Source organism: Erpetoichthys calabaricus, chromosome 2 (genome assembly GCF_900747795.2).
Source record: "Erpetoichthys calabaricus chromosome 2, fErpCal1.3, whole genome shotgun sequence".
Lineage (NCBI taxonomy): Eukaryota > Metazoa > Chordata > Cladistia > Polypteriformes > Polypteridae > Erpetoichthys > Erpetoichthys calabaricus.
Genome location: NC_041395.2, coordinates 294,429,801 through 294,455,248, shown reverse-complemented (window position 1 = coordinate 294,455,248; position 25,448 = coordinate 294,429,801). Strand labels below are relative to the sequence as shown.

Genomic DNA, 25,448 nt, shown 5'->3' with positions numbered 1-25,448 from the left:
TCAAATCAGAATCAGAATAATAGTGTTAGGATGCCAGAGAAGTATTTGTTCTTAATATAGCTGTAGATCTAGGAACAGAGAAGTGGTTGGGAGCATGCACTGATACAGTGCATTGCCTTACCTACCACACAACGAACCACCTCAGGATCCCAAATTAGGAACCAAACACAGCTGTGCAACAGGTAACACCTCAGCACCACATTAGTTCCAATGGAGTGGTGAGGTTTTTTTACACTGGCTGGAGCGCCAATCCTGCCACCAAGCCCCCAAGTTCTCCCTGCAAGTTGGATGACCTACTTGCAGGACTAGATGAAGGTTAACGTCATACCCAGGGCAGAGCAATTGTAGGTTAAGGCCCAACAGGATTCGAACCAGCAACCTTACGATTGCTGGCACAGATCTCTAGCCTCAGATTACATCTGATTACATCTTGCATGAAGAAGGGGCCTGAACTGTCTTGAAAGCTTGCATATTGTAATCTTTTTTGTTAGCTAATCAAAGGTGTCATTTTGCTTGACTTCTAATAAAATGCATTGTAAAGGGATGTTTTTAAGAAGAAGTCTGTTTTACCAATAGTGATGCAGGCTAAGCAATGCAAAAACAGAAATAGGCTGATACAGGAAATGATGTGAAAAAAATGTCTTGAGTAACATGATGCTATTGAATGCCACTTTGTCTTCCAAGTTTTTTTTTAATACAATCAAATTAAATTTGAACTGTGACATTTGATCCAACAGTCCAAAACTGAAGGTTACATCTGTTGCAATATTGTTATATGTGAGCATATAACAAAAGAAAGATTATAGCAAGTTTTGTTTTAGGCTCTTTTAAAATGTATTCTACTCTCTCACAGGGTGAACTAGTATCTTGTAGCTTTCTTTTCTTTGTATTAAAATATTTATTCCTATAACCTTGACTTTGTCTTACCTTTTGTAATATATGTAAAGGTCAGAGCAGGTTTAAATTATACTATTCCTAAGAGATAAATTATCATGTTGCTGAGCTTGTTTTAAGTTAAAGGTTCTGTGAAACGTGGCTTCATGGTCTACTTACCTGTAAATTGTTTCTTTTACCTAAGTGTTAATATGGTAAAAGAAATTAAATGATATGTTGCTAACAGAATTAAAGTTAGCCTTGATATTAGAGTTTAGAGTTGCTAGTTTACCAAACCTGCAGATTTTTGAATTGTAATAGGAAAATCAGATTTCAAGAAGACAGTAGGAGAGGTTGCAGACTCCACACACTCAAACATGTACAGTGATTGGTACAGGATTTAAATCCTGAGTTCTGGATCTAACCACTTTAAAACACTGCCTAACCAAAAAATAATTGACTTATTAACTTTGTAAATGTGAGAAAGGTAAAATTAAGCTTGGTGTGTTTAGGTAGAATTAAAAAACACTTAATTTATTGTTCCAATTTGCCTTAACCACCTGATAATTGCATTTCCAACAATTTCAAAATGCTTGCCCTGTTTTACTCTTGCCTATGCTAACCATCAAATAGTTGTACAGGTGGCCCAAAAAACATTTTTTATGACCAACAAATAAATTTGTTCAGCAATTTTAGCCTTGGACTAATTTTCTCTGAAGCAAGCTCTTAGAGCAATTGAAAATTTAAATTCTACTAGCATGTTCTGACTATAATGCCTATTTTTACTCACTTTTTTACACAGCACTCCTCTTCTTCATTTACTGACTGATGGTCCACAATTGCTGTCATCAAATCTGCATTGATCCTCTGACATTACTGAAAATGTACCTTCTCTATTTTGTTTTCTAACATCATTATTTAGGTAAAAATTTGCCTTGTAAAGGTGTTTTATTCTTCTTAGTGGATGACAGTAATCAATGTCTGGTGTAGTGTATTGGGTAGAATATTATGTTGTCTAGCTTCCTCAAACATAACAGCCAATAACAGGATTAATTTAACTGACAGCTTTTTATAAAATTCAGCTGGATAGACCTGTGGCTTTCCAACTTCATAGAAAATTTAAAACATCTTGAATTTCATCAACTTTTATAAACCGTGTATTGATCTGCAACATTCCTAATTTTCTGAGGAAGTCATTGACATGAGTGTCTGCTTGACTACAATCTAAAGTTTTGTAGAGTATGACACTGCAATGATTGAAAGTACATGGTGGCATAGAATTAACTGACTTCCAACTTTTCTACTTTATTATGAATATTTTTACTTTGACAGTGGAAAGAAGTATAAGGTCATGTGAATACACCAGGTTGGTTAAACATGGAAAGAAATCTTGTTCAAATTCCCCTTGCCTTGTTTTATGCTTCAATCTATTGTAATTATCATCAGTTTACTTGCAATTGGATTTTCCACCACTTGCTCAAATATGAGTCCAATGTAGAAAATGCAAAGATGTTATTCTCTTTGGTTCCATAACAAGATAATTTAATATTTTAGCCCTCCTTAATGTATACAGTATTTAATACATGTAAGTTATTTGGTTTGTGGACCTTTACAGATACTTAGTCGATCAAACGATGCAAACACATTATCAATATGTGTCTTAAATGTGGAAGAATTCAACAAACCTATAACTTTGTTAAAAGGAACATCTAACGTCTCTAATGTTGCATCAGTATCCATTCCTGAATACGTTTAGCAAGTAATGAGTAGAATTGTTGGTGGTATTCCTAGAATATATCAATTAAAGCCACACTGTGCACCTCTAGATGACCTTAGATGACACTGGGAAAGTGACCCCCTCAATTAATATCTTAGGAAAGGAATAGAACTCAGTAATTTTTAATACAAATTCATTCCATGCAAAACATTGTTGCAAACAAAATTGTGCATTGTACACATCTAGAACTGGGCTCACTAGTTTATGTATTTTTTGACTGTCTTAATGTAAGACCATTTAGTGGTGGACTTGCAGTTATTACTAATCCTTCAATAGCATTGTTCAGAGTGATATCTGATAGCATTATATTATGTAGTGATTATCTCACAGTGATTGTATACATCACATTTTAGTGTGTCAACTTTTTAATTGGAAAAATGTCAATGCACCCTTCTTAAATCAGTGGAAAATCAACATTGTGGCAATCAGCTGGGGGCTGCCCTGCCAGGACACCTGGAAGGACCAAGAGAGGGACTATGCCTCCCCCTGGCCACAAGAGGGCAGCCGCCCTGGTCGGTATGGGGACCACGGGAACTGAGCATGGAAGCTCAACCCAATTGGGGCCCATGGTCACCACCAGGGGGCACCCGGAGGATCATAGAGCCCTGGACGTCAGCACTTCCACCACACCCGGAGGTGCCACAGGAAGTTCGTCAGAGGGTACCTGGAGCACATCCGCGTGGATATAAAAGAGGCCGCCTTCCTCCAGTCGTTAGCAGGAGTCAGGAGGAAGAGGACAAAGCTTGGGAAAGAGGAACAGAAGCAGTGAATGAAGGGAAGGACCATTGCAGGGCCCGGACTTGAGAAGGGTGTTTGGTGCGAGGACACTGTGTGCTGTGCGGGACAATTTATTTATTAAACGTGTGTATTTTTGGAACTCTCGGTGTCTGCCTATTTGTGTCCGGGTTGGTTTACATGTTTATATTATCAAAAAGTGTCAAGATTTTTTAATGATGGCTTTTTTTTTTTTTTTTTTGTAAATTGCTCTTCAAAGGTTTTTGATTATGTTTAAATATATTTTAACTCTTATCTTTGAAATGTTTCATTGATTTTTTTTATTGTATTTTATATATTGTCATGTAATTCTCATAGCATTTTGTGTCTAATTGCTGGGCTATATCACTTTAATTTGCATATATTATGAAGCTAAATAAAAAAAGAAAAATATGGAAATTTCTCATTTAAATATTTTTAAGGAGAAATATTGGCTACAGGTCTACTCATTGAACATCTATTTAATATTTGCAAGCAAATATTCTGTGCAAAGCTGCATTTTTCACCTGAACTAGTAGCGTTATTGAATATTTCTTTATGCCCAGTTATGAACAATAAATATTTTACTCCTCTTTTATCACTTTGCTCATGTTGTTTTAATGCAGGGGCTCCCAACTGGGGGTACATTTGCTTAGAAAAGCTGAAGTTGCAAAGATCTTGGTTAGTTCCCAAAGATGACATGAGATTTTCTCTTTCAGCAACTGCCCCACAAATATCCAAAATCAAGAACAAATGTTTCACTGATTTATGTGTTCTCATCTGTTCAGTGTTCCGTCCTATTATGCCGGTATCTGCTCGTCATTAATTGATTTTAAATAAGTGAAATATCATTATTATTTTCTATTCTACCATTGTTATTGTTAATTTAACTCAAAATAAATATGTTAAAAAGAGTATCATAAAATTTCCTCTTTGTTGTTTGCTTTTTTATGGCAGAAGTATAAACTCAAATTACTGATCGAAACAGGAAATTTACTTTCAAAAAGTTACCACAGGATAAAAGGGGTGAAAAAGGTTATGAAACCCTGTTTTGATGTATTGTTGTTGGATTTCTGTGTATTTTTCCATAGCTGTGTCAAGTGAAATGATGGAAGTGTATGCATATATTCAATTAAAGTTAACGTTCTTTAAAAAATGAACCTGAAATATTTCGTATCAACTATGTATATTAACGGTGATGAATTGACAGCAGCAGTCATTAGCATTCAGATATTTGTTGTTGCGACTTCAGAATTGAAAAATATCATTAGGAAACAATTTTGTAATGCTCAACATTTAGAAAGCAATCTGTTTTTAATGTGTTTTATTGCATTGTGGAACATTCAAGCTGTTTTCTACTAAAGGAATGTAAAAGCTACTGAAAAGGGTTTTTTTTTTTTTTTAAATGGAAATTCAGGACGGTTTCTTCATAAATGAAAAACGACACGTTTTGATTTATGGTTTGTTTAAAATTAATGCTGTGATTCATATGTTTCAATTAACAAGGGTATAAAAATAATTTGTGTTCCAATGTAGAAGTCTTAATTCTGCCTCTTAATAGAATTGTTTTCTCTATTTGTAAAGCAGTATATCTATTTAATGATCTATAATCAGCACAATTTGCAGTTGAGGTGCTTTCTTTATTGAAATAAAATTAACAAAATAGGTCCTAAGTGGGTGGAATACTTTTTGACAATAGAAAAAGCAGTCTGTTATGCCTTCAGAAACACTTCTTACATAAACAGATAAAGCAAAACTGAACTGTTGTAAGATATTAAAAAATAAACCTATACTGTACATTAGTGTGTTTTAAGCTGGCTGTCTTCATCTTTTTTCATTTGAAAATGACAATATCTTAAACTGAACTTTGTTAACTAATAAGTGTGTAGATTTGTAACCCTATTATACTACAAAACAATAACAAACTTTTGTAATAACTTAACATATTTGGACTATTACAAGTAGAATAATATATAGTACTGCATAAAAGCACACTTGCTGTTTTACAGCTTCACAAAAATGGATCCACCTATCAAGTAACTCATTGAATTTACTTACTGTATGTTGCCTTTGCCTGCTTATATTTATGAATGTATTAGAAAACAAGGTTTCATGCTGACTAAGGCTTCATTTCTTTTCCTGATGGTTCTAGCCTGCACTCCTATGGAGCATATTATGAGTTGATTATAAATAGGAGGGAAGTGGTGTGGGGACATAAAGTTCCTCTTGGGTATTATTAACATAATTTAATGTTTCACAGTTCAAATCTGAGCTACAATCTACATTACTTTACATTTCTTATGACATTACGTAGTGTATAATTCAGAGTAATTTTAATTTAGATAAAAATGTGTTCCTTCTTGTACAGGTAGCAATGAGTATAATGTTTTATGGATTGCAATGGCTGGGACTCATCAGATCTGGGCTTTGTTCCTTGATGATGGAAAACTTCCAAAAGGAAGGTAAGTAGAAAAATAATCGAAGTGTAACAGAATAAACTAATAATAGAATAAATACTTCTTTAGCCTTATAACTTATTATATTTACATGCATGGTTTACTGATTTCAATCTTGGAATATTCCTGTTCCTTAAAATACTATATTGAGAAAAAAACATATACAGTGATCCCTCGCTATATCGCGCTTCGCCTTTCGCGGCTTCACTCCATCGCGGATTTTATATGTAAGCATATTTAAATATATATAGCGGATTTTTTGCTGGTTCGCGGATTTCTGCGGACAATGGGTCTTTTAATTTCTGGTACATGCTTCCTCAGTTGGTTTGCCCAATTGATTTCATACAAGGGACGCTATTGGCAGATGGCTGAGAAGCTAGATTGCTTACTTTTCTCTTTCTCTTGCACTGACTTTCTCTGATCCTGACGTATGGGGATTGAGCAGGGGGGCTGTTCGCACACCTAGACGATACGGACGCTCATCTAAAAATGCTGAAAGATTATCTTCACATTGCTATCTTTTGTGCAGCTGCTTCCTGAAACGACATGCTGCACAAAAGCTCGAAGGGCACGTATTGATTTTTGACTGAAAAACAAACTCTGTCTCTCTCTATCTCTCTCTCTCTCTCTCTCTCTCCCCTGCTCCTGACGGAGGGGGTGTGAGCTGCCGCCTTCAACAGCTTTGTGCCGCGGTGCTTCGAATACTTAAGCCAAACAGCCCTATTGATTTGTTTGCTAGAGATTGTTTTCTCTATCTATGTGACATTCTGTGCTCCTGACACGCACTCCTTTGAAGAGGAAGATATGTTTGCATTCTTTTAATTGTGAGACAGAACTGTCATCTCTGTCTTGTCATGGAGCACAGTTTAAACTTTTGAAAAAGAGACAAATGTTTGTTTGCAGTGTTTGAATAATGTTCCTGTCTCTCTACAACATCCTGTGTTTCTGCGCAAATCTGTGACCCAAGCATGACAATATAAAAATAACCATATAAACATATGGTTTCTACTTCGCGGATTTTCTTATTTCGCGGGTGGCTCTGGAACGCAACCCCCGCAATGGAGGAGGGATTACTGTACAGCATAGTGTATGAACATATTATGTAGACACTTTATTAGGTATGTTTCCTCCAGAATGAATTTTTGGAGGGATCAATTCAACAAAGTTCTTGAAGCATTCCTTAGAGCAGAGGTATCTAGCTTAGGCCTGCAGTGGCAGTGGGATTTTGTTCTATTTCAATTAGTAAGCAGTTACTGCTACTAACCATATATACTTGATTTGCCTTCATTTTAATGTTTCATTAACGGCAAGAGTCAGGCCCTAAGAAATTCTTTGTTGAAAAAATGGTGGCCTTCCGATAACCAATTTTGAGACCCCTGAGTTGGTTTGTTATTTATTGGTTTAATTTGTATGTTATTGTAAGGCTGATAGTTAAAAGAATAAAGAAACAAAGGTAAAGAAAAAAGAAGCAAGACAAAAGTTTTATGTTCCATTAATGGTAATAACTGGTTTCTAGTTAAGAAAATGGCTAGAACAAAACCTAACAGCCAGTGCATCACTCCAGGATCTGGGTTTGACCCCACGGCCTTAGAGATTTAGTCTATGCTTTTCTAACTGGGGACTGTACAGGTCAATGGAGTAAACTGAAGTAACTATCATGTTTGTGGAAGGATCTCCAGGAGATGTGTGCTTTGTGACATGGCTCATTATTCTGCTGGCAGTATCCATTTGAACAGGGTAGACTGTAGCCATAAAGAGATGCACATGGTCACCAGTATTCCTTAGACATGCCATTGCATGCAGATGTCACATATTTGATATTAAGAGGCTTAATGTATGAGAAGAAAATATTCATACACTCTTACCATTAGCAGATTGTTCTTTCTGTGACTCATACTGTGTATACCACATTCAGGCAGGCCATCTATAAGTGAGAACCAAAAGTGAGAATTGTCAGACCCAATCACTTTACAATCTTCAGTAGCACCAGTTTTCGTGGAAATATGCCTACAATAACATCATCTTCCTGTTCTTAGCTGATAGCAATGGAACTCTGCATGGTCCTCTGTTGCCGTAAGCCATCCACTTCAATATCCCATGTATATTTCATTCATAGGTTTGTTTGAGCAGGCAATTTATGTTAATGCAAATGAAATGAGTGGGGTACTTAATGAGGAAAGTATGCAGTTCTCAATTGCTTAGAAATGCCCAGGCCCATATTGTAGTATTTTTGAATTTTACAAATCTTTCTCATAGTATGAGAAGTGAAACCACAAATTAAAGCATTATAGTACTCTGCTAGTTATAATTGGTAAGTGAATCAGTTTCTTTGCATACAAGAGAGATGGAAAGGATGCAATCTAACATACTGTATAGTGCATCTGGAAAGTATTCACAGCACATCACTTTTTCCACATTTTGTTATGTTACAGCCTTATTCCAAAATGGATTAAATTAATTTTTTTCCTCAGAATTCTACACACAACACCCCATAATGACAACGTGAAAAAAGTTTACTTGAGATTTTTGCAAATTTATTAAAAATAAAAAAATTGAGAAAGCACATGTACATAAGTATTCACAGCCTTTGCCATGAAGCTCAAAATTGAGCTCAGGTGCATCCTGTTTCCCCTGATCATCCTTGAGATGTTTCTGCAGCTTAATTGGAGTCCACCTGTGGTAAATTCAGTTGATTGGACATGATTTGGAAAGGCACACACCTGTCTATATAAGGTCCCACAGTTGACAGTTTATGTCAGACCACAAACCAAGCATGAAGTCAAAGGAATTGTCTGTAGACCTCCGAGACAGGATTGTCTCTTGGCACAAATCTGGGGAAGGTTACAGAAAAATTTCTGCTGCTTTGAAGGTCCCAATGAGCACAGTGGCCTCCATCATCTGTAAGTGGAAGAAGTTCGAAACCACCAGGACTCTTCCTAGAGCTGGCAGGCCATCTAAACTGAGCGATCAGGGGAGAAGGGCCTTAGTTAGGGAGGTGATCAAGAACCCGATGGTCACTCTGTCAGAGCTCCAGTGGTCCTCTGTGGAGAGAGGAGAACCTTCCAGAAGGACAACCATCTCTGCAGCAATCCACCAATCAGGCCTGTATGGTAGAGTGGCCAGACGGAAGCCACTCCTTAGTAAAAGGCACATGGCAGCCCGCCTGGAGTTTGCCAAAATGCACCTGAAGGACTCTCAGACCATGAGAAAGAAAATTCTCTGGTCTGATGAGACAAAGATTGAACTCTTTGATGTGAATGCCAGGTGTCACGTTTGGAGGAAACCAGGCACCACTCATCACCAGACCAATACCATGCCTTCAGTAAAGCATGGAGGTGGCAGCATCCTGTTGTGGGGGTGTTTTTCAGCGACAGGGACTGGGAGACTAGTCAGGATAAAGGGAAAGATGACTGCAGCAATGTACAGAGACATCCTGGATGAAAACCTGCTCCAGTGCGCTCTTGATCTCAGACCTGGGGCGACGGTTCATCTTTCAGCAGGACAACAACCCTAAGCACACAGCCAAGATATCAAAGGAGTGGCTTCAGGACAACTCTGTGAATGTCCTTGAGTGGCCCAGCCAGAGCCCAGACTTGAATCCAATTGAACATCTCTGGAGAGATCTTAAAATGGCTGTGCACCGACGCTTCCCATCCAACCTGATGGAGCTTGAGAGGTGCTGCAAAGAGGAATGGGCGAAACTGGCCAAGGATAGGTGTGCCAAGCTTGTGGCATCATATTCAAAAAGACTTGAGGCTATAATTGCTGCCAAAGGTGCATCGACAAAGTATTGAGCAAAGGCTGTGAATACTTATGTACATGTGATTTCTCAGTTTTTTTATTTTTAATAAATTTGAAAAAACCTCAAACTTTTTTCACGTTGTCATTATGGGGTGTTGTGTATAGAATTCTGAGGAAAAAAATGAATTTAATCCATTTTGGAATAAGGCTGTAACATAACAAAATGTGGAAAAAGTGATGTGCTGTGAATACTTTCCAGATGCACTGCAATAATGTTATTAATATGAGCCTGAAATGTTATGATAGTTCACGATACAACTGTTTTTCAAGAAATAATATTCATTTTATTGGATAGAATTGTCATTTTTTGTCTATGTTAGAAATGAGAATTTATATTGTTAAAATAATTAAATATATTACATGTATAGCAACACATATTACAATTTTAACTTCACTGACATATTCTTCTGGAGTGCAGTGTATATGGTGCATTTCTCAACATTAACACATTGTTTTAATTTATAGTGAAATAAAAAAGGGAACATGTGTTCGATTTGCTGGCAGTGGAAATGAGGAAAACCGGAATAATGCCTATCCTCATAAAGCTGGGTTTGCTCAACCATCAGGTTTATCTCTTGCATTGGAAGAGCCTTGGAATTGTATCTTTATTGCAGACAGTGAAAGCAGCACCATCCGCATGGTGTCCCTAAAGGATGGTGCAGTGAAACATCTTGTAGGAGGAGAAAGAGATCCAGTGGTAAGTGCCTGGTGACTGATCAAGCTGTAGTGAAATATGGAGGAATCAAGAGTGGATATGTCTTATTTCATATTCTATGTTGCTGTTAGATAAATCAGTGATTGAAAGTTTTTGTGTTGCTGCATTTGTGAAAACGTACCTAAAAGTATATTTCTAAAAGTAGAAACAATTGACCTACATATTGAAGTGCATCATAATTTTTTCATAGTTTAATGTACTGAGTATAATGTATTATGTATTGAGTATAGATTGTTATATTGAAGATAATGAGCAGTTGCAGGTATAGAAGTATTCTAGGATGGAAGTGTAATAATGAATATATTGTCTTCTACCTCTTTCTCCTAGAATTTATTTGCCTTTGGAGACATTGATGGAGTAGGATTTAATGCAAAGCTTCAGCATCCACTTGGAGTTGCTTGGAATAAACAGAAAGGTTTACTTTATGTTGCTGACTCATATAACCACAAGGTAAAGCTGGAAAATACTTCTTGCACGTATTAAAATAAAATTAAAGCAGCCTTCATGTTTTCTGTTTCTGCATGTTAGACAGCATAAACATTATTTAATTTCTCTGTTTATTGTTTGGTTTATAAGATGTTAGTCACTCCATACATTATAGCTGATCAGTATTAATCAATGATATCTGAACATTTAGTCTTTTCTGTGACTGTAAAAATGGTCACACCTACTGTTAGGAACAAAACAGGCAGATGCCACAATATTCTGTCATGTTTTTTGGATTTAAGTATGTAAAGAAACAGTCCAGAGGTTTAGAACACAATTTAGCAAAAAAATGACAAAGTAGCAGTGCAAATGTACTAATGGAAACTTTGCAAATGCACTTTGAATAATATGGAAAAATTCTCTCTAGCAGAGCATTTATATTTTTTCTTTCCACTAGAACATATTACGTTTGTGTTCCAATGTTTGTGTGCTAAAAATATTCTGTGTACACTGTAACTGAAGAATGAATTGACCAATTGTTACACTATTTTGTATTATTGGAATTCCAGATATTCAGCTTCAACCTAACCAACTGTCAGAAGCTCGCAAAATTTGTAATACACATTTAGGACTTGCAAGAAAGACTGGTGAATTTTTCAGTTCAGTCTAAATGTGGTGTTCTTATCTTTAAAGGTTTTTGTTTTTTTTAACACAGAAGAAATAATATCTAAACTCTCTAATTAAAAAAACAAAATAGTGTTTACATTTTATTTTATTTTTTTTTTGTAATTGTCAGGGTGTCTGTGTGTGGCAGGTATGTTTCTCTCTATTATATTAAAAAAAGTTTTCTGTCGTATCCACGACATTACTTCTACTGCGCATGTACTCTCTCCATACCATCCCGTGACTATCTGTGCTAACTTGCCTTTCAAAGCAGTTGGTTATGATGGCAAGGCAGAAAAGCAAATTATCTATTCAAGAACTTCGAATTTTAGATCACAATAGAAAAAGAGTGTCAAGAGCGGATAAAGAACGTCAAAAAAAGAAAATGAACAAAAAAGAGCTGTATATAATAAAAATCAAGAACAAAGAAAATCATCCAATAAATGAAAAAGAGAAAAATATCCCGAACAATATGCGAACAGAAATACAAAAAAGCAACGATTATAGAATGTAAGTTAGAGAATAAATTAATTCATAATATTGTTTTTGACAAGGCGTTATTGTAATTTAATTTTTTTATTTACTTTTTATTACATTTTATTATGTTTTACTTCTGCTTTTACTTTTTACTACATTTTATTATTCACTGGTATTTAAAATAGACAGTTGTAGTTAAATACTCCAGTAACTGATTTTCTGTCTATAATAACTAAACACCAAACTGTTTTCCTCCCATGCCCTACATACTCTTCTATATACCATCTCTTTAAAGACAATTGCTTTCCTTAACAGAGGAGCACCCTGACGTCCTTCAAGCGGCTCAGCTCCCACCCCAGAGGTTGGCAAGCGAACTGAGCAGGGGGGCAGAGTTTTTAATAAAAATGTTCTACTGCAAGAAGTTGGCTTTTTGGATTTGCTTTTAATGCAAAAAGAAATGTGAAAATTAACCTATAGTGGTATTGTATCTTTCATATATTTTGGTAAATTCAGAGTCTACTACACTTTTATTGTAAATACAGAGAAAGTTGTGCTGGTAATACCAGATTTTTTTATTTTTGTCTTTTGCTTCATATACTCTTGTAAATAACAGTATACTGTAATATTAATCCTATATTTATGTTTTCTCAAAGCTGCATGTCCCCTAGTCAGGAACTTGGAATGTTATAGACATAGGAATATTATAAAAGTATGTTTTGTTTTCCTATTCTCATAAATGGTCATGGTATTCATTCACCCTATCAACAGTCTTTTGCTTATTTTGTAGAGGTCAAGTAGTCAAAAAGACTTTTAATTAACAGCATCTGGAGAACTGTAGAATTACAGTAGATTTTTAGCAAACTACCAAACATAATCTGTCATATCTTGTTTAATGTAGTGACTGTTAATAATGCTTCATTTTAAAATATTTTAATACTAATGAAAACTTACATTTGTGCAGACTTTTCTAGCCAACAACAATTATAAATTTAAATACAGTAGTCATATGATTAGTGCATTTTCAGTTTGAACATTACAACTAGTCAGTTTAAATAAATCTCAGATTGTCACATTTAAGTAGTAAGCTGTTTTAACCTCATTTTACTGTGTCACAATTGGTGTGCTCATAATCCACATATCATATATTGGTGGCCATTTGGGAGGAGGGGAAGTTAAAGTACTGCATCTTGAAACAGAATTTGCTTAAAGTTTTCTAGAAACTAAAAAGAGCTATTTTGTATTTGTTTTTCTCTATTTGATTTTGTGGTTTCTCATTTTTTTATTTTTTTTATTTGATTTTTGAGTTTGCATTTTATTTAATCATCTGATAGTAAGTAATACTAAGGTCCATAAGTTACAATAAAGAAGAATCTTACTTTCTGTCTTTGCAACCTAAAGATTAAATACAAATTTCTACACTTTTTTCTTGGTTTAGAAAGTATGTGTTATTCTAAAACATTGAGTTATACTGTTGCCACACACATTGTAATTTAATGTTTTGAAGAATATTTTAAAAATATTCATCATTAAATTACATATCAGAGTACTTTACATGTCCTAAAGAAAATGAATCTCTAGATTTAGAGAGTTTTTTGTTATACAACATAGGACCAAACATTTGTGTTAATAGTAATAGCATTCTCGTAAACTCAGACCTTAAAAGTATTTGCTCACAACAAATCAGATAAAATATTTGGCCATGTGTGTGATTCAGCAATGTCAGGAAATTACATTTTAATGTTTGTGGAGTTGTGCTTATTTATTTGTTTGTTTGTTTTTGCTTCCTAAAAACAGATTAAAGTTGTTGACCCCACAACAAAGGAGTGCACAACATTGGCAGGTACTGGTGAAGCTGGCAGCTCCTTTGCCCAAAACCTTACTGATTGTGCTTTTAATGAGCCCGGTGGACTGGCTGTCAATGAAAATGGAACATTATTATATATAGCAGATACAAATAACCACCAGATTAAAATACTTGATTTGGAAGCACAACATGTGTCACTGGTAAGAGGCAAATGCTAACATTATTTAAAAAAAAATATTCTTATTGTTAGTCCCTTAATGGACAGAAATTAAACACATAATATTTTATTTCATGATTGACATTTGCCTGAAAATGCAATTGCCCAAGAATGATGGTTCTTTTTCTTCTAGCTTGGCTGCACCCATTGGTTTTGCTTTAGTTTTAGAAGCAGATGTGTTGTAGCAATCCTATTAGAAATGTATCAGTTATAGCTGAACAACATTTCTGAAATACAGTTTTACACTATATATGCTGAAGCTTAGATTTTACATTAAATGAATGTTCATTCATTAAATAAATGTTCATTCAATGATCTTCATGTAATGCTGTCCAAAGATAATCTGTCCCTTTGGTTGACATCTGAATTTTGCACTGGCAGGTCTTTAAAGGATTGTTGTGACCTAAAATAGACTTGCATGAGCTTCAAGTTAAGTTTTGGCCTTCCATCTCTTGCTGCCTAGATATGTACTGCATCCGGGTGACATTTTATGGATAACTTACTTTGGCAAATGCGCTTTTGCCTGTACTCCAATTACTGAAAATACTTTAATGTTAGAAATGTGACTTCTGGATGACACTGAACAAGATATTTACCAAGAGACTGAAAAAATCAGATGTGTACAGTATTTAAAAAAATATATGGATCAATGTTAAGTCAGAAGCTGCTAAACATCAATCTTTTGGATCAGCTTATTTCAGTTCAGGCATGTGGTGTGGCCCAAGCCTATCCTGGTATCAGAATGCCTTTATCCTTACTTGCACAAAATTACTAAAGATTTTTTAAGTTTTTAAGTCATTTTAAAAATGAGAGTACTGTAAAGCAGATTTTATGTCATGTTCCACAACTTCTAGGGGATGTCAAATTGATGGCTGCACCTGAACACCTAAGCATGTCAGTTTACATGCTAGAAATCTCTGGGTATTTTTATATTTCCAAAATATCGTGCCTTGTCCCCTTTTTCTCATAGCTAATAACATGCTCTCTGATAGAACCAGTGGGCATGCGAACTGAGGATATTTAACCGACAGAAGACAGAAAGACAGAAAAACTCCAAAACACCCATATTTCTTATTCCTGGTTGTTGCATTATATTCATTGTACTTCCAGTCTAGTCTTCATTGGTTTTCAACAAATGCTTACAAAGAGCCCACCCCTATGACTTCTGAGAAAATCGAACCTGTTTGATTTTGTCAGGGTGAGTCACAGACTGGTTTTGCTGAGTTGCTGGGTATATCACACTGCACAAATGGAAATAACAGGGGCACACCACTGACTCGGTAACATTACATAAATTAAGTCTACAACTGGAAATCCCTAGAAGTCATGTAATGTGACATGAGCTTAATGCAAATTTGTGTTTATCCAAAGCCAGCAAACATAACAAAATTAAAATGTTACCAAAGGTCAGTTGGTTGACTGTTACAATGTACTTCTGAGTTATGCAAAGTTCAGGTATATATCTTTATGATATTTTTACTTTTCTGTTAAAAAATCTGTTTTTCACATCCCTTGTATAGCACATAGCCGCGGTGTGTGTACCATGAACATTCTTGTAGTGAGGGATGAGCAGTATATTCGAACTGTTTAAATTAGTGCATCATATTTCCTGGTATTCTAAAGCCCCTGACAGCAATGGGCACAAGCCAGGGGCAACCCTGAACGTCATATACACAATCATCAAAATAAAACCTGATAAACAACAAGATGTATGAGTATAGTATTCCTAGATTACTCAGTCTTCACTTCATGTACTAATCTTAATATTAAAATGGACGAGTGTACATTTCAATAGCTGATAAGATGAGAGTAAAGTGAATATAGCTGTAATTTCATGAGTTATGTGATAAGCATAAGTAAGTATGTATGTTGGATAAGTAGTATGTTGTGTTAAAGTCCTGCTGTTCATTAATAAAATAAAAATTACAAATAAATTAAAACTATATGTCTTCTTATATCCAATCAGTGTACAGTATCTATTTTATCTCTGTATTCCTTATTTTACGTGGTGTGAATCAATTAGTTAAAGAAACACTAAAAATTCAGTACATACTTTATATGGATCACACATATGATAATGGTGATGTAAAAAGTGTTATTCTTGCTTTTTGTTTATTTCAGTTACCTATCACTCTGCAGCTAGCCGATACAGTCGATAGTTTACGTAGTCCAGTAAGACCGCCCAAGCAGTCCAGATCCTCCCCAAGGATTGAAATGTCATCTGTAACTGTGTCTGTGGGGCAAAGTCTTCAGTGTGAGCTTGCACTATCACTCCCAGCAGATACAAAACTGACAGAGGAAGCTCCAAGTCTTTGGGCATTATCTTCAGAAGGTACATGTTATTTTGGCAACATACATTGCTTCTATTCATATACTGTATCTATGCTAATCTTCTATAATTCAATTAGGGATGCCACGATACCAGAATTTTTGTATTCGATGCCACTGAAATTTACTAGTACTCCATGGCAAAAACAGAAATCCCATTCAGTGGCTTTTTTTGAAGAACCTCTATTTATTGAAGTGAACAATATTGTGCTTTTTTCTGTAATACAGCATACAGTAGTTAGCCAACTATCATTTAAATCAGTTTCTTAAATTATGGGTTAAATCACAAAATGGGTCCCCTGGTTGCCGCTGTTTGGTCACATATGGTTGCAACTCAACGTTGTATTTAATGCCAGTGGGTCTCATATAGTTTGTGAAGGGTCTCGCGACGGGTTGCCGCGGGTTGTTTAAGCAATAGCAACATTACTCCGCCTTGACGTTATCAGTGATTCTCTAAGAGGACACTGGTACTGTTACCAAACCACTTGGGTTGTTGTTACTTGTACTCAATAAATTTATAAATGTGAGACAGCATCATATTTTTCAGTGTACCATTCATATATATGACATGCACTTTCACTTACGGGTTACACTAATGAACAGTAGTTTGCTTACAAAACCCAAATGAGTGACAAGTTCAGTGTTTGCAGATTCATATTTGGCAATGAAATATGCTGTTTTGCTTCTCCTATTAACTGCATGTTTTGGCGATTACACATCTCTGTTAACACAGTACACGTTCTATTAAAAAGGAGATGTGCCTTGTCCTTCAAAGCATTTTGATTCACTTTTGGTTTAGTTGATTTGATGTTATTATTATGTTGTTTCTTTTTTTTTTAAAAAACTAGAGTATTCAGCTAGCACAATCTTGAGTAAACAAATGGTAGAATTTTACCTTTGAACTTTTTATCTTATGTAGTCTGAGACAAGCACTTAGCCTTCTGTGGTGCACCCTGCTACTTCAGTTATTCTTCCTTAATCAGTAAAAGGTGCAATATAAACGCAAGATGCATTTGTTGAGTCTCACTAATATATTCTGTCACCAATAAACCAAAATATGTTTGTCTTAATTTTTCATTAAAACATAAGCTATTGGCTCTATTATTAAAACAGTGGGTTGGTGTCTGTTTATCCTGCTCTTATTTATAAATTTATGTTTACTTAAATTAAGAGTATCACTACAGAAGCTCCATCCTTAAGTTGTTGAAATAAGTTTGCTTTGTTGATGACCTGAGCATCTTATAACTGTTGGCGAAATTCTGAAACTTTCCCACTGTCAACTGAGTTGCACAATGTTTGTTTTCCCATTGCCACTTTGAACTTATGGCCTGACCATGGATTGTAAGCCAGTGAATGCCTGGAAAACTTCAGGATCAAAATCTATCTATCAATTCATTTTCATGTACAGCGTCATGTGGAGTCCAATACAGAAGTTAATTCTAAATGAGGCTTTAAACCTTCACAGAATACTCTCATGGATCCAGCCATGCTCACTCACAGCATAACAGTTTAGAGTTGCTTGTTATCCTAAACCTGTACCTTTTTGTTTTGAAAATACACTCTATTTCTTCATCTTGACCAAGAGTAGTAGCTATTAAAAATGGATGGATGAATTTTCCTTAAAATTAATTCTTGGTGCAGAGTCTTTAAATGTTTATTAAAAATATTACTATTGCTATTTGATGTATAGGTAATCTTATGAGTATTTATATGTAAATCATGACATCTAACTATGGTGAATAGTAAATGGTAATGCAGCAAGTGGGATGCACATCTAATATATAATTATACTCCGGTATAAAATATAAAAAAATACACTATATGGACAAAAGTATTGAGACACACCTCTTAATTATTGAATACAGTTGTTTCAATCAGATCCATTGCCACGGGTATATAAAATCAAGCACCTAGCCATGCAGTCTCCATGTGCAAATATTTGTGAAACAAAATGGGTCATTCTGAAGAGCTCAGTGACTTCAAGCATGGTACTGTGAGAGGATGCCACCTTTGCAATAAGACAGTTTATGAAATTTCATTCATGCTGGATATTCCATGGTCAACTGTAAGTGGTATTATTGGAAGGTAGAAGTGTTTAGTAACAACAGCAACCCAGCCACGCAGCGTAAGACCATGTAAAGCCACAGAGCGGGGTTCACGACTGCTAAGGTCTATGGTGGATAAAAGTCGCCAGCGCTCTGCTGATTCCGTAGCTGAAGAGTTCCAAACTTCCACTGACATTAATGTAAGCACGCAAAGCTGTGTGCAGTGGGAGGTTCATGGAATGAATTTCAGTAGCCGAGCAGCTGCATGCAAGCCTCACATCACCAAGTCCAAAGTCAAGTGGCAGATGGAGTGATGTAAAGCACACTGCCACTGGACTGTGGAGCAGATAGATAGATAGATACTTTATTAATCCCAAGGGGAAATTCTCTGGAGTGACAAATCACGCATCTGTTTGGCAGTCAGATGGGCAAGCCTGGTTTTAGTGGATGCCAGGAGAACGCTGCCTGCCTTGACTGTATTGTGCCAACTCTGAAGTATTCGTAGAGGACGAGTAATTGTTTGGGGCTGTTTTTCAGGGTTTGGGCTAGCCCCCTTAATTCCATCCATCCATTATCCAACCCTCTATATCCTAACTACAGGGCCATGGGGCCTGCTGGACGCAATCCCAGCCAACACAGGGTGCAAGGCAGGAAACAAACCCACGGCAGGGCACACACACACCAAGCACACACTAGGGACAATTTAGGATCGCCAATGCACCTTACCTGCATGTCTTTGGACTGTGGGAGGAAACCGGAGCACCAGGAGAACATGCAAACTCCACGCAGGGAGGACCCGGGAAGCAAACCCAGGTCTCCTTACTGCGCCACCGTTAAGACCAACCCCCCCCCCCCCCAGCCCCCCCCCCCTTAATTCCAGTTAAGGGCAAACTTAATGCTTCAGCATAATAAGACATTTTGCACAACGCTATGCTTTCAGCTTTGTGGAAATAGTTTAGGGATAGCCTTTTTCTATTCCAGCGTGACTGACCCAGTGCACAAAGCAAGGTCCATAAAGACATGATTGGATGATTTTGGTGTGGAAGAACTTGGCTGCCTTGCCCAGAATCCAGACCTCCACTCCATTGAACACCTTTGGAATGAACTGGAATGGAAATATGTGAGCCAGACCTTCTCATCCAACATCAGTGTGTGACCTCATAAATGCTCTACAGAGTGAATGGGCACAAATTCCCAAAGAAAAACTCCACAATCTTGTGGAATGCCTTCCAAGAAGAGTGGAAACTGTTATAACTGCAAATTGGGGGGGACCGACTCCATATTAAAGTTTATGTATTTGAATGCAATGTCATTAAAGTCCCTGTTGCTGTAATGGTCAGGCATCCCAATATTTTGTATATACAAAAGATAAAATATAACTGAACTTCTGTCATTGAACATCCAAAAGTTAGACACAATTGAAAATATAAGTACTAATAAATGATTCATTTTTATACTTAAATAATAATTATAATAATTAGCATCTATTAAATCATTTTCCTTCAGTCTTTGGCTAGATCTGTCTTACACCCACCTGTCATCCTTCTGGGGTGACACCAAATGCCAACATTAGACTTGCAGTTGGTGTGCACACATGATGACCCCACAATTCTGCTTTGAGCTGCATTCTACCAGACTGCGTGGGTCATTTAGTCAGCTTGCTTGCCATGCCTATCCCAATTCTGGGCAAGTGAGAAATTCTTTATTAAGTGTTAATTCTATAACAATGGCTTAACAGTGAAGTGAATTAAAACTGAATTTTTTTCTGGCATCATGTTTAAACTTGATAATGGAACCATAATGAAAGCACTGCAGAAATTTTTGTTGAAATATTAATTTTATTTGTTTTACATTAGTTTTTTTCTTGTAATTTTTTGGGAAGGATTTGAGTTTTGTTCTTAATAATTTGGGGCCTACCTTTGAACTGCAAAATACAACATGTAAGGACAAAGAATTAAATTACTAAATCTTAATTATAAGCAGTTATATTTCTGCTGATTTTGGGGCATGGTTCAAAAAGTATGTTGTATACTGTTATGTATTTTAAAATATGGAAATTATTTACCTTATATACAGCCTTTCCATGTGGCCTCATTATTAAAAAAGTTTGCAAATTTTAACTGTTTGCACTCCGCCAGGAACACATCTTCTGGTGGAGAGTCACGATATGACCACAGTGCAGAATTCCCATTTTATTGTGTGAAATCTCACATAACGTACACTAAAATGAAGCATCATATGAAAAAGGTAGCAGCTTTTAAACCGATACAAGTTGGCAACATTTCTCATTTAATCTTCCAAGTTCCCTGCATATAAACTATCAGTACTGAAGTGCTTCATGAGATGTCTCATTGGATACCTTAGCCATATGAAAAATACGTAATATTCACACTTTCACTCCTAAATGATAGAATCAAATTACAAAACAGGTCATTTAATTCAAGTTCTTTTTTTTTGCCTTATATAAATAATCTAACCTTTATTATTCTTCATTTTCTTTAATAAGTAAAGTGGAACCACTGAAAAATAGTTAATTCTTCTTTTTTATGTGCATGGTAAATTTCTTTTACTAAGGGGCAATATGAGCAGAATTTGATTTGTTTTTGGCACCAGAGCAAGATAGAAAAATGTATCTTGGTGCTGTGCAATGTGTATGAAGAGTTGTCATGGTGTGCTCTTTCTGAACCTAAGGCAGGATAGACTGTTACTAAACCTGTGACCAAAACAAGAGGCAATGTATAGTATGAAGTCAGCTGTCTGTTTCAAGCCTGGTCTCCATGGCAGTCAGTTGAGCAAAAGAGGAATGAATAATAATTAAAGACTTTATTAATAATATAAAATGATGCCAAGACACCTAAAATCTCTCGGGGTATTTAGGTAAAGCTTTGGAGTGACGTAGTGGTGCCACAGATACTGTTGCAGCATCACAATCATTTAACCTTAGCTTATTTCACAAATAAAATGGCCTCTCTGAAGATTTTTTCTGTTCTCTTGTATACCGTATATGTGAGGACTTCATTTGGGACTTGTGGTTTTCTCTTGTATCAGCTACTTGGTGCTAGGTTATCTAACAACTGTAAATGGGCATACGTGATGTTAAAGAATGAACTGATTGATAGAATTGCCAGCATTAAAATATGTACTTTATATTACAGTGCTGTTGTATGAGTCTTCACTATTTTATTTTTCTTTTTAAGAATTGGTGTATGAACATTTGTTGCTAAATTTTACTTTTTTTTTTTTCCCCAGGCAATGATTGGCTTCAAGGGCAGAATACGGTGGGCCAAATACAGGACCTATCAATACCACAGCTGATCCCAGTAACCATACCTTTAGGTCAGCCTGTCACTGGCCTTGTGCTTGTTGTAGATGTCTTCCTGTACTTTTGCAGTAAAAAGGATGGGGCCTGCATGATGAAGGGGGTGACATTCAGGCAGCCTCTTCAACTAAGTAGCTCAAACCAAACAAGCACATCAAAAGTCATGTTACAGTATAGCTTCTAGTAAACAGATACCAAATAATTCTGGTTATGAAAACACTGTGTGGATGAGAATATTTTTGGTTTTATACTCCTGCTCTTAATACTTTTATTAATTAAACTATTTATTTTATTTCTATATGGTATTAGATTTTCCTCTGTCTCTTTAAAATGTGAAATTTAACACAAAGAAGGACGAAGTGAGTACAGTTTGCTGATGATTACTAAAAATATTCAGTTAGCCTTGAACTTTTTCAAGCTAAATACTTGTGCATTTTATTTAACAAAACTGCCTTAAAACAACATAGTTTTTTTAAATATTATTTTCTAAAATATTTACAACTAAGTAAATAATAAAGATTTTATTTCTCTGACCCACTTGTTTTTTGTGAACGACTTCCTTTTTAAAAATGGCAATATAATTAAATGCTACTTAAGTGTGACTGTCTGCGGAAAGAGTATCGACCTTGTTTACTTACCTTGGCAGTGACAATTCATGTGTCTGGTGACTCTTCCTATGAAGTCAGTAGACGGATTGGGAGAGTGTCATGAGGTTTCTGGAAAGGGGTCTGTGGCGTTCCCGATATCTATGCAAAAGCACAAAGGTCCAAGTCTTTAGAGTCCTGGTGCTTCCTATCTTGTTATATGGTTTGGTTGAGAGTCATGGATGTTATCCAGTGACCTGAGACGAAGACTGGACTCCTCTGTTACTGTGTCTCTCCAGAAAATCCTTGGGTACCGTTGGTTTGACTTTGTGTCGAATGAGCAGTTGCTCATGGAGTTCCAAATGAAGCACATTACCTGCATTGTGAGGGAGCGTCAGTTACGGCACTACGGCCATGTGGCGCATTTTACCAGAGGGTGATCTGGTTCACAGGATCCTCATTTATTGAGGACCCGAACAGCTGGGCAAGGCCAAGGTGTCACTCACGTAACACATGGCTGTGGCAGATAGAGGGTCATTTCCGGAGTGTCGGACTGGACCATGTGTCTGTCTGGGGGATTGCCAACCGGGATCCCGAGTTGTTTTGTCATGTAGTGGGTGCGGCAACACACTGTACCAGTGCATGCTCCCCAACTTGACTTGACTTGCTATCATCCCAGAAGTGGCTCTTCTTTTAAAGGTAAAAATGGGTATGGAACATCTTCACGACAATCACATTCTTCAGGTAAGTTCAGTCTATTATTTATGACATTACCCATTGGATGATTCAAGGCAACGATATATAATACAAGTAGGTAAAACTTTAAAATACTATGTAATATAGATATAAATTGTATGTCTGCATCACATTCAGCATGTACCAGCTTGTGTTAAAAGAATGTGAAAAAATCTCCCTTGTATCGATAAGTTAAACCTTAACTTCTGTCATCTCTTAGTGTTACTTTTCTATTTATATATTTTATCATAGCCATTTTCTAGATCATTAATCACTGTAAAATATTTTGCAATAGTGGCAACTGGTAGTCACATTATTATTTTAACTAGATGCCCGTTTCTGTATTATTTGACTTTATGGCAAGATATATATGTATTTTAAAGAGGCATCTGTATAATTGAAAAAAAAAAAAAAGTTTCCTTTTGTGTATGTAAGGCATACATGGTGCATGTTTTTTGCCAAACATACTAATAATATTTTGGGAACATCATCTCTTGCATAATTGTCCGATGAGTTTCCTTGTAGGACAGTGATTGGTCCAAAAATGAATTTCAAAATCTTACATTCATCATGGCTGTCCGTTGGTCAGACAATGACGCTGTCCATCCATTTGTCCATCTCCGTCACTCCCCCTCCTATGTGTACGCTGGTGGGAGAGCAGGCCAGTCTGGGAAAGGCAGACCCAAGGTACATGGAATCCTGTCCTCCTAAGTGATTCCCAGGATCTTCTGGAGGCAGTGGATGTGGAAGCTTTTAGTATGAATTTGCTTCCGGTAAGCACAGACTCCATGGAGGAAATCTTGCATTAACATGAAGAACACAAGAAACACAAGATTACCTTAAGGTGGGGCATTTAATGGTGCTTTTTGTGAAGGATATTAATTTTTGTATAATGTTAATTACTCTAGATCTTTAATGTGTTGCAGTTTCCAAGAGAATGCGCTCCTTTAATCTACCAATATATTTTTTTGTGCTTACAATTGCATTATGCTAAATATTGAGTTGTTTCTTTATAGATGTATATATTAATCTGTAGCTAGCAATATCAATCAATTTATTCCTGAAAATGGCAGTGACAGGACTAGTAAAAGACCTTTCAAAATATTTACTTTTCCATATGCTTTGTTATTTGGTTGAAGATTCAAAGATACAGTAATTACTTTAACATTTTGTACCATTTACTGCCATACTTTACACTCATAAGACGGATAGCGGCTGTTTGGGTTTTTTTTCTTCTCAATTTTTTCCTTTCTCTTTGTGCTGCATGGAGTCACCCAGTGCATTTAGAAAATCTTAATTCCTTGTAGCTGTGCTCCATTGATTAAAATAATACATTCATGATTCATATTAGATTTGATTAACTTTTATAAGAATCCCAGTAAAGCAGGTGATTCATTTAAACCAGGGGTAGGCAACATCGTCCCTGGAGGTGTCACAGTGGCTGCAGGTTTTTGTTCTAACCCTAAGTTTTTTAACGAGAAGTCAATTATTGCTGATGGAGCACTTATTTCTCAAGTGACATCTTGATGCTTCATTTTAGTGGTCTCATTTGTTAAGGTTCCCCATCCTTAATTACTTATTGTTATTGATGGCACCTTGTTAGCAATTAGATAAAGCAGTTCTATGCATAACTTGTTTCCATTTACACTTACATGGATTCATAATGCACTATTTGGTTTAATAAAACACTTAAGAGAAATATATGATAGACTGAAAATTCTCTCTTTTAAGCTTTAAATTATTTAGATGATATCCATGGAAAGGAAAAAAATCTATGATATAGGAGCCTAACATTACAAAATAACAAGTCATTAAGTAAAATTAAATAAGGTCTGAGACTGGCAAGGATTGGTTTCTAATTAAGCAATTGGGTTGGAACAAAAACCTGCAGCCACCGTGGCCCTCCAGGACTGACACTGCCCACCCCTGATTTAAACCAATAGGATGAAGAGAATTTAATTTAAAGATTTGCACCAGAGCAGACTGACGAAATTTACCTCATCTGGACTGTAGTTTTAAAATTTGTAAAACAAAGTCTAAGGCTTATTGTTTTTCCCCAGTAAAATCTCTAGATACAGAAATTGGTCTTAATATTACTTTTGTGTTATACAATGTGATGTTAAATTGTTCCTTTTTTACGTGAACTTTCTTCAGTGTTATTTCTGTCGTTAAATTTTGATTGCTGTTTTATTTAATTTGCTTATATCTTGTTTTGAAGATCAACTTATTTTCAGCTTTGCATTGCTAATCAGCTTAATTTTAAATCTGACCATCAATATTAACCAGTTTATGCAAGATGGGTACTTTTTTTTTTAAAAAAAAAAAAAAAACATAGGGCTCCCAACATATAAATGCAAAAAAAAAAAAGTTATGGAAGGTGAAAAAGCAGTTTGTTCCAGACTGCTGTCCCCACACTGTAAAAGATTTCTTTTTTTTCTTTGGCCTAACTATGTGAATGAGCCACTGCTTTCCTTC

The 25,448-nt window shown here is 35.9% G+C and overlaps 1 protein-coding gene across 2 annotated transcripts in view; it reads left to right on the top strand.

Annotated features, from left to right (window-relative positions):
- The window catches only part of nhlrc2 (NHL repeat containing 2), a 94,693-nt gene extending 72,506 nt beyond the window's left edge, over positions 1-22,187 (top strand). For both annotated transcript variants that reach the window (XM_028791442.2, XM_051922151.1), the window contains 6 exons: positions 5,772-5,865; positions 10,126-10,357; positions 10,703-10,825; positions 13,736-13,945; positions 16,084-16,294; positions 21,585-22,187. In XM_028791442.2, coding sequence (XP_028647275.2) covers positions 5,772-5,865; positions 10,126-10,357; positions 10,703-10,825; positions 13,736-13,945; positions 16,084-16,294; positions 21,585-21,838 — 1,124 coding nt within the window. In that variant the 3' untranslated portion in view covers positions 21,839-22,187. The remainder of the gene's footprint in view (positions 1-5,771; positions 5,866-10,125; positions 10,358-10,702; positions 10,826-13,735; positions 13,946-16,083; positions 16,295-21,584) is intronic.
- The last annotated feature ends 3,261 nt before the right edge of the window (positions 22,188-25,448 follow it).